Below are 14,000 nucleotides of genomic sequence, written 5' to 3'. Positions count from 1 at the left end.
ACTATAAAAGTTGATGTTTCAGTGTGTTTTACACTCTTCAAACTGATTCAACCCTCGGGGGAGAATAAAATGATTTAGCTCTGTGCTGAAGGACACTGTTGAGCAAATAATCATGAAAGAGTTTTATGTGTTCTCTTGGCATAGTACAATAACGACTCAAGTGCTGAAATCAAAGGTAATACAGTATGAGTCAATGAGTAACCAATACCTGAATAAACGTACTTACTTATTCATTTCAATTTTTTAAGAATTTCACATGAGCATTTTCTTACATTTAGATGAGCATTACGTAATTCAATGAACTATCAAAAATAGTAGCCTACAGTAGGCTATATATAAAAATGTGGATCTTATTACATACAGTCGAAGTCGGAAGTTTACATACACTTAGGTTGGAGTCATTAAAACTCGTTTTTAAAACATTCCACAAATTTCTTGTGAACAAACTATAGTTTGGGCAAGTCGGTTAGGACATCTAATTTGTGCATGACACAAGTCATTTTTCCAACAATTGTTTACAGACAGATTATTTCACTGTATCACAATTCCAGTGGGTCAAAAGTTTACATTCACTATAAGTTGACTGTGACTTTAAACAGCTTGGAAAATTCCAGAAAATGATGTCATGGCTTTAGAAGCTTCTGATAGGCTAATTGACATCATTTGAGTCAATTGGAGGTGTACCTGTGGATGTATTTCAAGGCCTACCTTCAAAACCTTCAAACTCAGTGCCTTTTTGCTTGACATCATGGGAAAATCTAAATAAATCAGCCAAGACCTCAGAAAAAGAACTGTAGATCTCCACAAGTCTGGTTCATCCTTGGGAGCTATTTCCAAATGCCTGAAGGTACCATGTTAATCTGTACAAACAATAATACGCAAGTATAAACACCATGGGACGACGCAGCCGTCATACCGCTCAAGAAGAAGACACGTTCTGTCTCCTAGAGATGAATGTACTTTGGTGCAAAAAGTGCAAATCAACCCCAGAACAACAGCAAAGGACCTTGTGAAGATGCTGGAGGAAACAGGTACAAAATTATCTATATCCACAGTAAAACGAGTCCTATGTCGACATAACCTAAAAGGCTGCTCAGCAAGGAAGAAGCCACTGCTCCAAAACCGCCGTAAAAATCCAGACTACAGTTAGCAACTGCACATGGGGACAAAGATCATACTTTTTGGAGAAATGTCCTCTGGTCTGATGAAACAAAAATAGAACTGTTTGGCCATAATGACCATCGTTATATCTGGAGGGAAAAGGGTGAAGCTTGCAAGCTGAAGAACACCATCCCAACCGTGAAGCACAGGGGTGGCAGCATCATGTTGTGGGGGTGCTTTGCTGCAGGAGGGACTGGTGCACTTCACAAAATAGATGGCATCATGAGGTAAGAAAATTATGTGGATATATTGAAGCAACAGCTCAAGACATCAGTCAGGAAGTTAAAGCTTGGTCACAAATGGGTCTTACAAATGGACAATGACCCCAAGCAGATGTCCAAAGTTGTGGCAAAATGGCTTAAGGACAACAAAGTCAAGGTATTGGAGTGGCCATCACAAAGCCCTGACCTCAATCCTATAGAACATTTGTGGGCAGAACTGAAAAAGCGTGTGCGAGCAAGGAGGCCTACAAACCTGACTCAGTTGCACCATCTCTGTCAGGAGGAATGGGCCAAACTTCACCCAACTTGTTATGGGAAGCTTGTGAAAGGCTACACACAACGTTTAACTCAAGTTAAACAATTTAAAGGCAATGCTACCAAATACTAATTGAGTGTATGTAAACTTCTAACCCACTGGGAATGTGATGAAAGAAATAAAAGCTGAAATAAATCATTATCTCTACTATTATTATGACATTTCACATTCTTAAAATAAAGTGGTGATCCTAACTGACTTAAGACAGCGAATTTCTACTATGATTAAATGTCAGGAATTGTGAAACTGAGTTTAAATGTATTTGGCTAAGATGTATGTAAACTTCCAACTTCAACTGTAAGTTATTCAAGTATGTCAACACGTATGGCACCATCTCATCAAGCATGTCTACAATATTTACTGTGACTTTCTGCCCATGCCATAAGCACTGCATAGCTCATCCACTGGATTGTATAATTTAGCTGAAAATACACTGAGTGTACAAAACATTAAGAACACCTTCCTAATATTGAGTTGGACTGGATTGAGTTGCACCCACGTTGACTCCAATGCTTACCAGATTTGTGTCAAGTTGGCTGGATGTCCTTTGGGTGTTGGACCATTCTTGATACACGTGGAAACTGTTGACTGTGAAAAATTCAGCAGCGTTGCAGTTCTTGACACAAACCAGTGTGCCTGGTACCTACTACCATACCATGTTCAAAGGCACTTCAATATTTTGTCTTTCCCATTCAACCTCTGAATGGCACACATACACAATCCATATCTCCATTGTCTCCATCCTTATTTAACCTCTATCCTTCCCTTCTTCTACACTGATTGAAGTGGATTTAACAAGTGACATCAATAAGGGATCATAGCATTCACCTGGTCAGTCTGTCCTGGAAAGAGCAGGTGTTCATAATGTTTTGTACACTCAGTGTAATTTCATAGTTAATCACATCGAGATTTGGAGCTACAAGAAATGCGAAAGTGTGAGATGTATTCAGTCTTGTGGCTTGCATTTTGAAAAGGCATACTCTTTAGTAGAGGTTCTTGGACGAGCATTGTGGTTTTACCCTTATGGCTTTAAGGGTATTGACCTGCATGTGTTGCTTCCTCACCAACGCCTTTTGAATTTCAAAACGCGCTGATATAAAAATGTGTTGTGTGTGTTTCTGCATAGTTTTTGGCAAGTGCTGGGACTTGCACTGAGTAGCATCTAAAAATAGGAGCCGTAGGAAGTTTGATGTACAAGTGGAACACTGAATTTGTGGGCGTGCATTTTCTGGAAAGGTCTCAGAGGCTAGGTGTGTGTATGTGTGTTTCCGATGTCCTCGAACAGACTGTCCACCCCTGACGATTATCCCTGGTGTTTTGGCGGTGGTGTAACGAGCTTACTGTCCTCCATGAGCTGATATTGTGTGCTGCCAAGTTCTATGTCTGGTCTCATCATAGGATCTTTGGTCAAGGGTGGAATGCAGAGTAATGTTCTGTAGCTGTCATAGAGATCATGACAACACTCCGAATGGATAACTAAACAGACAAGGAGAAGCTGTTGTTGATTCAGAACCTGTGTCATGTATGGCAGCCTTAGGTCCCAGACTGAGGCAGACTGTAAACTCACCATGTAATTCACTGTTGACTAACAAATTAAAGGAGGGGTTGTATGGTCCAAGCATGTCCTCTGTTCTGAGGGCATTTTGGACCTCTATGTTGCCATTGATGTAGTATTGAAATACTGTTAATAATCAGGTGTTCCCCCCCCCCCCCCACATACAGTAGTAGATTATGTGCAAAAGGTGAGTAACCCCATGGTCACCAACTCTCTGACTCGCCATAATACCCGATGGCACCATAAAAGTTTATGGCGTAGTGATGTACCCATTGTAGTGAAAGAAGGGTGGAGATGGTTGCCGTGTCTATTTAAAGAGGGACAGGTTGTCACTCAGTACCTGACTCTTCCCTGCTGGTCTTGGAACTGCTTCTCCCTCTCCTTTACCTCTCCTTTGCTTTCTGTACACCATGGCCTTTGCTGGAAAGTGGGAAACTGAGTCCCAGGAAGGATACAATGAATTCTGCAAGCTCTTTGGTAAGACATTTATTCAAGTTTAATAACCACCTGTATAAAGTAATAGTAAACCTATGAAAGTCTTTGTCTTGACATCTTGAATTCAATTGTTTTATGCAATATATTGAAATGGATGTATTCACATCACTGCACATTCAATGGGGATTAGCAGTATTAGTATAGAAAAACGACGGTGCTCAAACAGTGCTCAGACATGAGAATATGATTCAAAATTGCCTCATTACCCCTAGTCTAACTACATATTTTCTTGTTATCCAAGGCATCCCTGATGACATCATTGAGAAGGGTCGTGACTACAAGCTCATTACTGAGGTGGTGCAGAACGGCAATGAGTTCTCATGGTCCCAGCTCTATCCCACAAACAAGACCATCAGCAACAAGTTTGTCATTGACCAGGAATGTGACATGGAGACTATTGGAGGGAAAAAGTTCAAGGTAAGAATCTCTATGATGTGTCATACAACTTTCAGTCAGTTTAGATCAGGAATTCGTTTTTTTTTTATCCTGGTGTCTGTTGTGTAAGCTTCTGTAATATAGTACTTCAGACAAAAGTCTCATATAGTCACTATAGTAAAAAATTATCTAGGGGGCTCCCGAGTGGCGCAGCGGTCTAAGGCACTGCATCTCAGTGCTAGAGGCATCACTACAGACACCCTGGTTCAAATCCAGGCTGTATCACAACCGGCCGTGATTGGGAGTCCCGTAGGGCGGCGCACAATTGTCCCAGCGTCATTGTAAATAAGAGTTTGTTCTTATCTGACTTGCCTAGTTAAATATAGGTTCAATTAAAATTTAAGATAGGGGAACTCAGATGCATGTATTGTAATCTAGATGAAACGAACAGATTGTTGGTTTAACAAATTATAGTATGAATAAATTAATCTCCATCCATTTCAGGCCACAGTTACAATGGAGGGGGGCAAGTTGAGCACGAAATTCCCCAACTACTACCACACATCTGAAATCAGCGGAGGAAAGCTGATTGAGGTAAGTAAAAGTGGCACTTTGCAGAAGATGGTGTATATTAGAGGGGAGAAGAAAAAAGACATTAAGGCAGTTCAAGTAATGTTTTATATATGTTTTCCCCTGTTTAGACCTCAATCGCGGGCTCAGTCGTGCTGAAAAGAACCAGCAGGAAGATCTAAACACATTGTGACTGTGCTATTAGCAAAAAAAACGAACGGAATAATAAGTAAATAAAGTAAGACTGCCTAGCCAACCTGCTGCCTTGGTCTTTGTGTCTCTCCTATGCTTGATGACATTTGCCACAAGAGGAAAACCTCTTGACAAATGTCACTACATTTATTATGGGACAACCATTAGGGGGGGGGGCAATCTATCTTTAAACACAATACAATTCAGTAGCAACTTTAATAAAAGGTTGAAAGAATAGTTTTCAAGAGTTTGCTAGAATGATTCATACCCTATACCATCAAGATTAAGCCGTGTGTAGAATAGAATCTGGAAACCAGTTGGATTTTCCTTTTCCACCATGATAGATGTACATTGTTAGGTTTTAGGATTAAACATTAACAAGCAAACAACAGGTTTGTGCCACACTCTCTTAGGATGTGCATGCAAACCGAGTTAAGAGCAATTAAGCTCTCTGGGATAGTTACAAAACAATAGACAGATGAGGGGATGTTTCGGGGTGAATGAGTGTCCCCCTCTCTGTGTAACCAGCCAGCCCCTCCCCTCCCTGCTTTGTAAACAAAGCTAGCGAGAATGATCCATTACCCAACCCCCCTTGCCTACTCCAGAGTCCCCACTTCCCACGACTGCCTTCAGTACCACCTACCGATCCGTCCAAAGAAGGAGGGGCTACTATAACCTCCCTTTCCTATCATTGGTAATCAACTTGGATTGTAAATATATTTCTCTCCCACGGTTTTTCACTAATGAAAAATGTTGCACAACTTTACGATCTGTGAAGTGAATGAACAAAACATCTCAGAAATCCTCTGAAAATTAAGATGTCAATTTCTGAAAAAGAAAAGAGGGGGTCAAGTGTGAGCGTTAGTTGTCTAAAGGCAAATGTTATTATATTTTTTACTATGCAATGCTTGTACTTCTTATGTTGTCTTTCATTTTGAGAGACTAACATGTTTTACATTTTTAATTTGCAATGATTATTTACAGTTTCTTTACACTTTGTAAGGCCTACAGTATCAATAGTCTCCAGTTTCTTAACTATTTGTTCAGTGGCAAAGGGAGGGTAGAAATGAGGGATAGGGATCTCCTCCATTGTCGTGAGGTCTGTAGAGGAAGGGAGCATCAGGGGAGGCTGGGGAGGGGGTTAGTTGGTAGAGAGTGGAGCTCCTCTTCCCCCGTTGAATAGCTTTTCATGTGCAATGAATTGAGACATTCATATTAAACTATTCCCCCTGGGGTATGCTAATCGACTTCAAAAGGCTTGCTATACACATCTACAGGATATTCTCTACAAACATGAAAAACAAAGGGTGGAGAAACAATAATGTCAGTCTGGCTTTTGTAAACTGTTTTATTTTCAACTCATTTGACAGAGAAAACACCGATTCCCCTTCCCCAATATGTGCTTCTCCTGCACAAATGCACACAGCTGTTATTGATCCATCAGGGTAGATATAGTTGGTCCATTTGGATTTCAAGAGTTGATGCTTCGAGGTGGTTGCAATGTGCAACATTTTCATTCAGGTAAAGAAATCCACTGCCTTTCCAAGCAGTTAACACAGGTACTAGAAAGCATTTGCAAAAAAAAAGAAAGTGTGCTTTAAAACAACACAATAAGATGGCGGTGTGATTGAAAGTAGTCTTGACTAAAGTGACCAATCATTAGACTACATATCACACAACATAGATTGGTCTTTGATGACGCATAGAGCTCTTCATATATTCCAACATAAAACAAAAAAAAAGTTACAGGTAGAGTCAGTGATATGACGTAAACAGCATAGTGGATACATTTCCGCAACTACTAAGAGCGCTGAAGCGCAAGGCTCAACTTCTCTGCTGTTTTGGTCCCGTAGCTACCACGCTGTAACAGTGTGTGAGGGGGAAAAAATACTGTGAGGGGGAAAAAACGGTTCGGGGGGAAAAAAGTGTACATTCAAAAAATAAATAAAAAGTGTACATCAACTATAAAGTCAACTAAATGTACATACATTTGATCTAATGAAAAAAAGTAGCAAATAATAAACATAGGTATCACTACATATTGAGGTAGGTAAAAGTTAAGGTATGCAAGAGGATGGTTTTGTTATCGGAGACCCGGTAGACTACAGGGCCATGGCCTCTTCATGCCATCTGTCAGCAGTAGGGGAAGCTGATAGACATCGTGGTTAGGATGTGATCAGTGGAAAATATTTAATTACTCCATCAAACCTGAGCTATTCCGGGTACTGGACCCACATGTACTTGGCCATCGGTAACAGCATGTCTGGCCAGCCTGGATTTAGACGTTAAGGCAGCATCATGACTCATGACACAGACATCAAGCTCATATTCTATATAAGCCGAGTCATACAGTCGTGGCCAAAAGTTTTGAGAATGACACAAATATTAATATTCACAAAGTTTGCTGCTTCAGTGTCTTTAGATATTTTTGTCAGATGTTACTATGGAATACTGAAGTATCATTACAAGCATTTCATAAGTGTCAAAGGCTTTTAGTGACAATTACATGAAGTTGATGCAAAGAGTCAATATTTGCAGTGTTGACCCTTCTTTTTCAAGACCTCTGCAATCCACCCTGGCATGCTGTCAATTAACTCTGGGCCACATCCTGACTGATGGCAGCCCATTCTTGCATAATCAATGCTTGGAGTTTGTCAGAATTTGTGGGTTTTTGTTTGTCCACCCGCCTCTTGAGGATTGACCACAAGTTCTCAATGGGATGAAGGTCTGGGGAGTTTCCTGGCCATGGACCCAAAATATCGATGTTTTGTTCCCCGAGCCACTTAGTTATCACTTTTGCCTTATGGCAAGGTGCTCCATCATGCTGTAAAAGGCATTGTTCGTCACCAAACTGTTCCTGGATGGTTGGGAGAAGTTGCTCTCAGAGGATGTGTTGGTACCATTTTTTATTCATGGCTGTGTTCTTCGGCAGAATTCTGAGTGAGCCCACTCCCTTGGCTGAGAAGCAACCCCACACATGAATGGTCTCAGGATGCTTTACTGTTGGCATGACACAGGACTGCTGGTAGCGCTCACCTTGTCTTCTCCGGACAAGCTTTTATCCAGATGCCCCAAACAATCGGAAAGGGGATTCATCAGAGAAAAATACTTTTCCCCAGTCCTCAGCAGTCCAATCCCTGTACCTGTTGCAGAATATCAGTCTGTCTCTGATGTTTTTCCTGGAGAGAAGTGGCTTCTTTGCTGCCCTTCTTGACACCAGGCCATCCTCAAAAAGTCTTCGCCTCACTATGTGTGCAGATCCACTCACACCTGCCTGCTGCCATTCCTGAGCAAGCTCTGTACTGGTGGTGCCCCAATCTCGCAGCTGAATCAACTTTAGGAGACGGTCCTGGCGCTTGCTGGACTTTCTTGGGCGCCCTGAAGCCTTCTTCACAACAATTGAACCGCTCTCCTTGAAGTTCTTGATGATCCGATAAATGGTTGATTTAGGTGCAATCTTACTGGCAGCAATATCCTTGCCTGTGAAGCCCTTTTTGTGCAAAGCAATGATGACGGCACGTGTTTCCTTGCAGGTAACCATGATTGACAGAGGAAGAACAGTGATCCCAAGCACCACCCTCCTTTTGAAGCTTCCAGTCTGTTATTCGAACTCAATCAGCATGACAGAGTGATCTCCAGCATTGTCCTCGTCAACACTCACACCTGTGTTAACGAGAGAATCACTGATATGTCAGCTGGTCCTTTTATGGCAGGGCTGAAATGCAGTGGAAATGTTTTGGGGGGATTCAGTTCATTTGCATGGCAAAGAGGGACTTTGCAATTAATTGCAATTCATCTGACCACTCTTCATAACATTCTGGAGTATATGCAAATTGCCATCATACAAACTGAGGCAGTAGACTTTGTGAAAATTAATATTTGTGTCATTCTCAAAACTTTTGGCCACGACTGTACACTCTCTTAGTTACTTGACTTCTGTTCTTTAATGTTTTAAATATTCCTACTGACATTCAGTGGGTTGTATCCAAGGTAACCATTAATCACAAAACAGCCTAAAGATGCAGTAATGGGAAACAGCGCCACTGTCTGCCCCACGGCCATTATTGTTTTTGTTCTGTTGACAAGCAGTTGGGGAGCCCTGGGGGTGTTACATATAAAAAAAATAGTGCATTTGGAAAGTATTCAACCCCCTTTTTCCCACATTCTGTTACGCCTCATTCTAAAATTGATTAAATTGTTTATTTTTTTCTCATCAATCTACACACAATACCCCATAATGACAAAGCAAAAACAGGTTTTTCAAATATTTTCAAATTGACAAAAAATAAACTGAAATGACATTTACATGATATTCTGACGCAACACGCTTGGCACACCTGCATTTGTGGAGATCCTCCCATTCTCTGCAGATTCGCTCAAGCTCTGTCAAGTTGGATTGAGAGCGTCGCCGCACAGCTATTTTCAAGTCTCTCCAGACACGATCGATCGGGTTCAAGTCCAGGCTCTGGCTTCAGAGACTTGTCCCAAAGCCACCCCTGCATTGTCTTGGTTGTGTGCTTAGGGTCGTTTTTATTTTATCTAACTAGGCAAGTCAGTTAAGAACAAATTCTTATTTTCAATGATGGCCTAGTGGGTTAACTGCCTTGTTCAGGGGCAGAACGACAGATTTGTACCTTGTCAGCTCGGGGATTTGAACTTGCAACCTTTTGGTTACTAGTCCAACGCTCTAACCACTAGGCTACGCTGCCACCCCTGTCGTTATCCTGTTGGAAGGTGAACCTTCACCCCAGTCGAAGGTCCTGAGTGCTCTGGAGCAGATTTTCATCAAGGATCTCTCTGTACTTTGCTCTGTTCATCTTTCCCTTGATCCTGACTAGTCTCTCAGTCACTGCTTCTGAAAAACATCCCCACAGCATGATGCTGCCACCACTATGATTCACCATAGGGATGGTACTAGGTTTCCTCCAGATGTGACACTTGGCATTCAGGCCAAAGAGTTCAATCTTGGTTTCATCAGACCAGAGAATCTTGTTTCTCATGGTCTGAAAGTCTTTAGGTGCCTTTTGGCAAACTCCAAGCAGGCTGTCATGTGCCTTTTACTGAGGAGTGCCTTCATCTGGCCACTCTACTATAAAGGCCTGGTTGGTGGAGTGCTGCAGAGATGGTCATCCTTCTGGAAGGTTCTCCCATCTCTACAGAGGAACTCTGGAGCTCTGTCAGAGTGACCTTCAAGTTCTTGGTCACCTCCCCGACCAAGGCCCTTCTCCGCCGATTGCTCAGTTTGGCTGGGAGGCCAGCAAAGAACCGCTCTTGCTGTCTCTGCCTGGCCGGCTCCCCTCTCTCCACTGGGATTCTCTGCCTCTAACCCTATTACAGGGGCTGAGTCACTGGCTTACTGGTGCTCTTACATGCCGTAGCTAGGAGGGGTGCGTCACTTGAGTGAGTTGAGTCACTGACGTGATCTTCCTGTCCGGGTTGGCGCCCCCCTTGGGTTGTGCTGTAGCGGAGATCTTCGTGGGCTATACTGGGCCTTGTCTCAGGATGATAAGTTGGTGGTTGAAGATATCCCTCTAATGGTGTGGGGGCTGTGCTTTGTCAAAGTGGGTGGGCTAATATCCTGCCTGTTTGGCCCTGTCCGGGGGTATCGTCGGACGGGGCCACAGTGTCTCCCGACCCCTTCTGTCTCAGCCTCCAGTATTTATGCTGCAGTAGTTTATGTGTCGGGGGCTAGGGTCAGTCTGTTATATCTGGAGTATTTATCCTGTCTTATCCTGTGTCCTGTGTGAATTTAAGTATGCTCTCTCTAATTCTCTCTCTTTCTGAGGACCTGAGCCCTAGGACCATGCCTCAGGACTACCTGGCCTGATGACTCCTTGTTGTCCCCAGTCCACCTGGCCGTGCTGCTGCTCCAGTTTCAACTGTTCTGCCTGCAGCTATGGAACCCTGACCTGTTCACCGGACGTGCTACCTGTTCCAGACTTGCTGTTTTCAACTCTCTAGAGACAGTAGGAGCGGTAGAGATACTCTGAATGATCGGCTATGAAAAGACAACTGACCTGTTGCACCCTCGACAACCATTGTGATTATTATTATTTGACCCTGCTAGTCATCTATGAACATTTGAACATCTTGGCCATGTTCTGTTATAATCTCCACCCGGCACAGCCAGAAGAGGACTGGCCACCCCTCATAGCCTGGTTCCTCTCTAGGTTTCTTCCTTGCCTTTCTATGGAGTTTTTCCTAGCCATCGTGCTTCTACACCTGCATTGCTTGCCGTTTGGGGTTTTAGGCTGGGTTTCTGTACAGCACTTTGTGACATCAGCTGATGTAAGAAGGGCTTTATAAATACATTTGATTGATTGAGCTCTAGGTAGAGTCTTGGTGGTTCCAAACTTCTTCCATTTAAGAATGATGGAGGCCAATGTGTTCTTGGGGACCTTAAATGATGCAGAAATGTTTTGTTACCCTTCCCCAGATCTGTGCCTTGACACAATCCTGTCTCTGAGCTCTACGGACAATTCCTTGGACCTCATGGCTTGGTTTTTGCTCTGACATGCATTGTCAACTGTGGGACCTTATATACACAGATGTGTGCCTTACCAAATCATGTCCAATCAAGTTGTAGAAACATCAAGGATGATCAATGGAAACAGGATGCACCTGAGCTCAATTTCGAGTCTCATAGGAAAGGGTTCGAATACTTGTGCAAATAAAGTATCAGTTTTTATTGGATTTTGATTTTGCTTTGTCATTATGGGGTATCGTGTGTAGATCGATTTCTTTTCAATACATTTTAGAATACGACTAACGTAACAAAATGTGGACAAAGTCAAGGGGTGTGAACACTTTCCGAATGCACTTTATGCTGCTGTTCTATCGCGCGTGCAATGGTGTCCTGGGGGGGTGTTGTTTGCAGTAACTTCTTTGTTGTAATTTCACAAAACAGACGTGGCAGTTTCACCCTTAAGGATTCCAGCTTTAAGGTCAACTATACTTTTGCTAATTTTATAGGATATATGTTTGGTGGCACTCTTTCCATCTGATCAAGCATGGTCCATTTTACAGGTACAGTAAATGACAGTAAAACTACACAAATAGCAACCCCCCTGGAGAGTGAGGTAGGACATAAGTAGTAGTATGACCGGATGAGAACGTCAGCAGTACTGAACTACAAGCTATCCTGTGCAGAAGCCTTCCCAACGTGATCATGGTGTCGTTAACTGCTCAAGGTCCTTGTGACAAGGACAGCAACAGTAGCTGTTCCAGAGAGGGTTGTGTGACTTTCCTGGGTTTCAGTCAGTCATACAGATGAAATGGTACCAGTCAGGAGAATTTACATTAACTGAGGAGAGAGCGTGGCTTTGCTCCCCTGGGGGCTAGCTAGTAAAGCATCACTTCTTCCCCTGTGGTTTGATGTGCTGAGAGGATGGATGTGGCTGTTCCCCTGGGAACCATGGCTCCATCTGCTTCCAGGGGCACCAGAAAGGCAAAACAAGATTGAGACTACTCTACACCAGCCAAGGCCAAAGATGGACCAGAAATCCTAGCAAGGCATCTCCTACATTACAATACACTGTTTTTACCCAGTAGAAATAAAAAACACAACATCAAAAAAGGAATTCATTTACACAGCTGTTTAAATACATATTCTTTCAAGTAATACTTCAAACCCTGAAATGGTATCGTTCATGTAAATAATACCAAGGACAGACCACTTTCCACTGATCATAAAGTCATAATTCTGTTTAAAGCAGCAGCATTGAAAGATAATAGTATAAAAAAAACAGCAGTCCCACATTGAGAGAACTGATTTGGAAGCAGGGGCACCACACAACCACAGTTGATAGCAGAATCACAGTGGCTAAACCAGCCTCACAGTCTCAGTATAGAGCAAGCAGTCACGTGAAGGGAACAGTATGTAATCAGCTCATCACAAAGTGTCTCATTTCAAATAGGTAGGGCTTTTGTTAGGGCAACACTATGACCTCAGCAACATCTGCATTGACATTGCTTCTTTGTTTTGGTTTCCTTTGTCCCCAGTGGATGAGGTCAGAACGGATGGAGGAGGACACTGACTGCCCCAGGTTCTGTTTGTCCTCCCTCTCCTGGCATCAACTGTCGAAGCAGCCTGCTGTGTAGGTGTGATGGGAGCCCAGGTAGCCTCCCCCGTACGACAGGGGGAGGCAGTGACGGGGCTCTGCAGCAAGAGCCACTTGCATGGAGATGGGTCCCTGCAGGGGCAGGGAGGAGCGCAGCCCTGAGGCTAGGCTGGGGTAGGAGGGGAAGACTCCCTGAGAAACCGACCCTGAGAGGAGCCCTCTCTGGTGGGCCTGGAGGTAGTCGCGAGACCCGACAGGGCCCAGAGTCTGGGACTCACCTAGCATGTGCAGCTGGGAAAGGGGAGTAGAGTGCTGGGTGAGCTGCTGCTGGTATCCACCTGTCTGGAAGAGCAGCTGCTGAGAGGTAGACAAGGGTTGTTTCATGGTGGAGACAGAGACTGTGGAGGTTGAGGGAAGGGCCTGGGGTTGGAGAGGACTCTGGACAGACGGAGAGTTGGACTTGGATTTGTTGGCTTGTTTCACATCGTTGTCATGGGCACTAGAGGGAGAAAACGGTGAACATCATTACTTAATGACGTTTATCTGAAGGACATAAACATCAACCTACAGAGGTAATAACTAAGGGTCAATGGTATTGACAGTATGAAAAAGCTGTAGAACCTCAATCCTCAAATTGCATTAAAATGGAGGAAAAGTGCATACATGGGAAGCATACAACTACACAGTTTAGAAATGGCAGAGGATAAACTAAGTGTAAGCAGATGTCAGTAAACATGGGGTGTATTCATTAGTGGTTGGCACAAATTGATTGATTGAGCTCTAGGTAGAGTCTTGGGGGTTCCAAACTTCTTCCATTTAAGAATGATGGAGGCTTGGTGGCACAAGCTCATGATTTGGTGGCACCCAACAACAAAAGGTTTGAGCAGCGTCACACAACAGAATATATTTTAGTCATCATCATATAAAGTCATTATAAAGTCATTCACAATAGATGACATATAGCATGTCAAAATAGGGCTCCAGAACTTTCAGATTGTTTTGTTTAATAGAGATGAATTGGCCTTCCTCTTTATGTGCACAAATATTATACATAG

General features: G+C 43.1%; 2 protein-coding genes across 2 annotated transcripts in view; one reads left to right on the top strand and one right to left on the bottom strand.

The window, feature by feature from the left end:
* Positions 1-3,536: 3,536 nt before the first annotated feature.
* On the top strand, positions 3,537-4,949 carry fabp6 (fatty acid binding protein 6, ileal (gastrotropin)). The gene is made up of 4 exons (XM_071413955.1): positions 3,537-3,730; positions 3,990-4,165; positions 4,628-4,717; positions 4,825-4,949. Exons 1-4 carry the CDS (start codon positions 3,664-3,666, stop codon positions 4,873-4,875), a joined length of 384 nt encoding a protein of 127 aa, XP_071270056.1. The 5' UTR covers positions 3,537-3,663; the 3' UTR covers positions 4,876-4,949.
* A 6,600-nt stretch (positions 4,950-11,549) lies between these two features.
* Positions 11,550-14,000, bottom strand: part of ccnjl (cyclin J-like) — a 29,186-nt gene continuing 26,735 nt past the window's right edge. The window contains exon 6 of the mRNA XM_071413890.1: positions 11,550-13,444. Coding sequence (XP_071269991.1) covers positions 12,958-13,444 — 487 coding nt within the window. The 3' untranslated portion in view covers positions 11,550-12,957. The remainder of the gene's footprint in view (positions 13,445-14,000) is intronic.

The sequence above is a fragment of the Salvelinus alpinus genome, chromosome 1, assembly GCF_045679555.1.
Source record: "Salvelinus alpinus chromosome 1, SLU_Salpinus.1, whole genome shotgun sequence".
Lineage (NCBI taxonomy): Eukaryota > Metazoa > Chordata > Actinopteri > Salmoniformes > Salmonidae > Salvelinus > Salvelinus alpinus.
This window is presented reverse-complemented; position numbering and strand designations above follow the sequence as displayed.

Bases quoted from the DNA above. Each gene is read 5' to 3' on its own strand.
- fabp6 (XM_071413955.1), top strand. From the start codon at position 3,664: ATGGCCTTTGCTGGAAAGTGGGAAACTGAGTCCCAGGAAGGATACAAT. The intron at 3,731-3,989 runs GTAAGACATTTA...TTGTTATCCAAG, and splicing joins TGAATTCTGCAAGCTCTTTG to GCATCCCTGATGACATCATT. The intron at 4,166-4,627 runs GTAAGAATCTCT...CATCCATTTCAG, and splicing joins TTGGAGGGAAAAAGTTCAAG to GCCACAGTTACAATGGAGGG.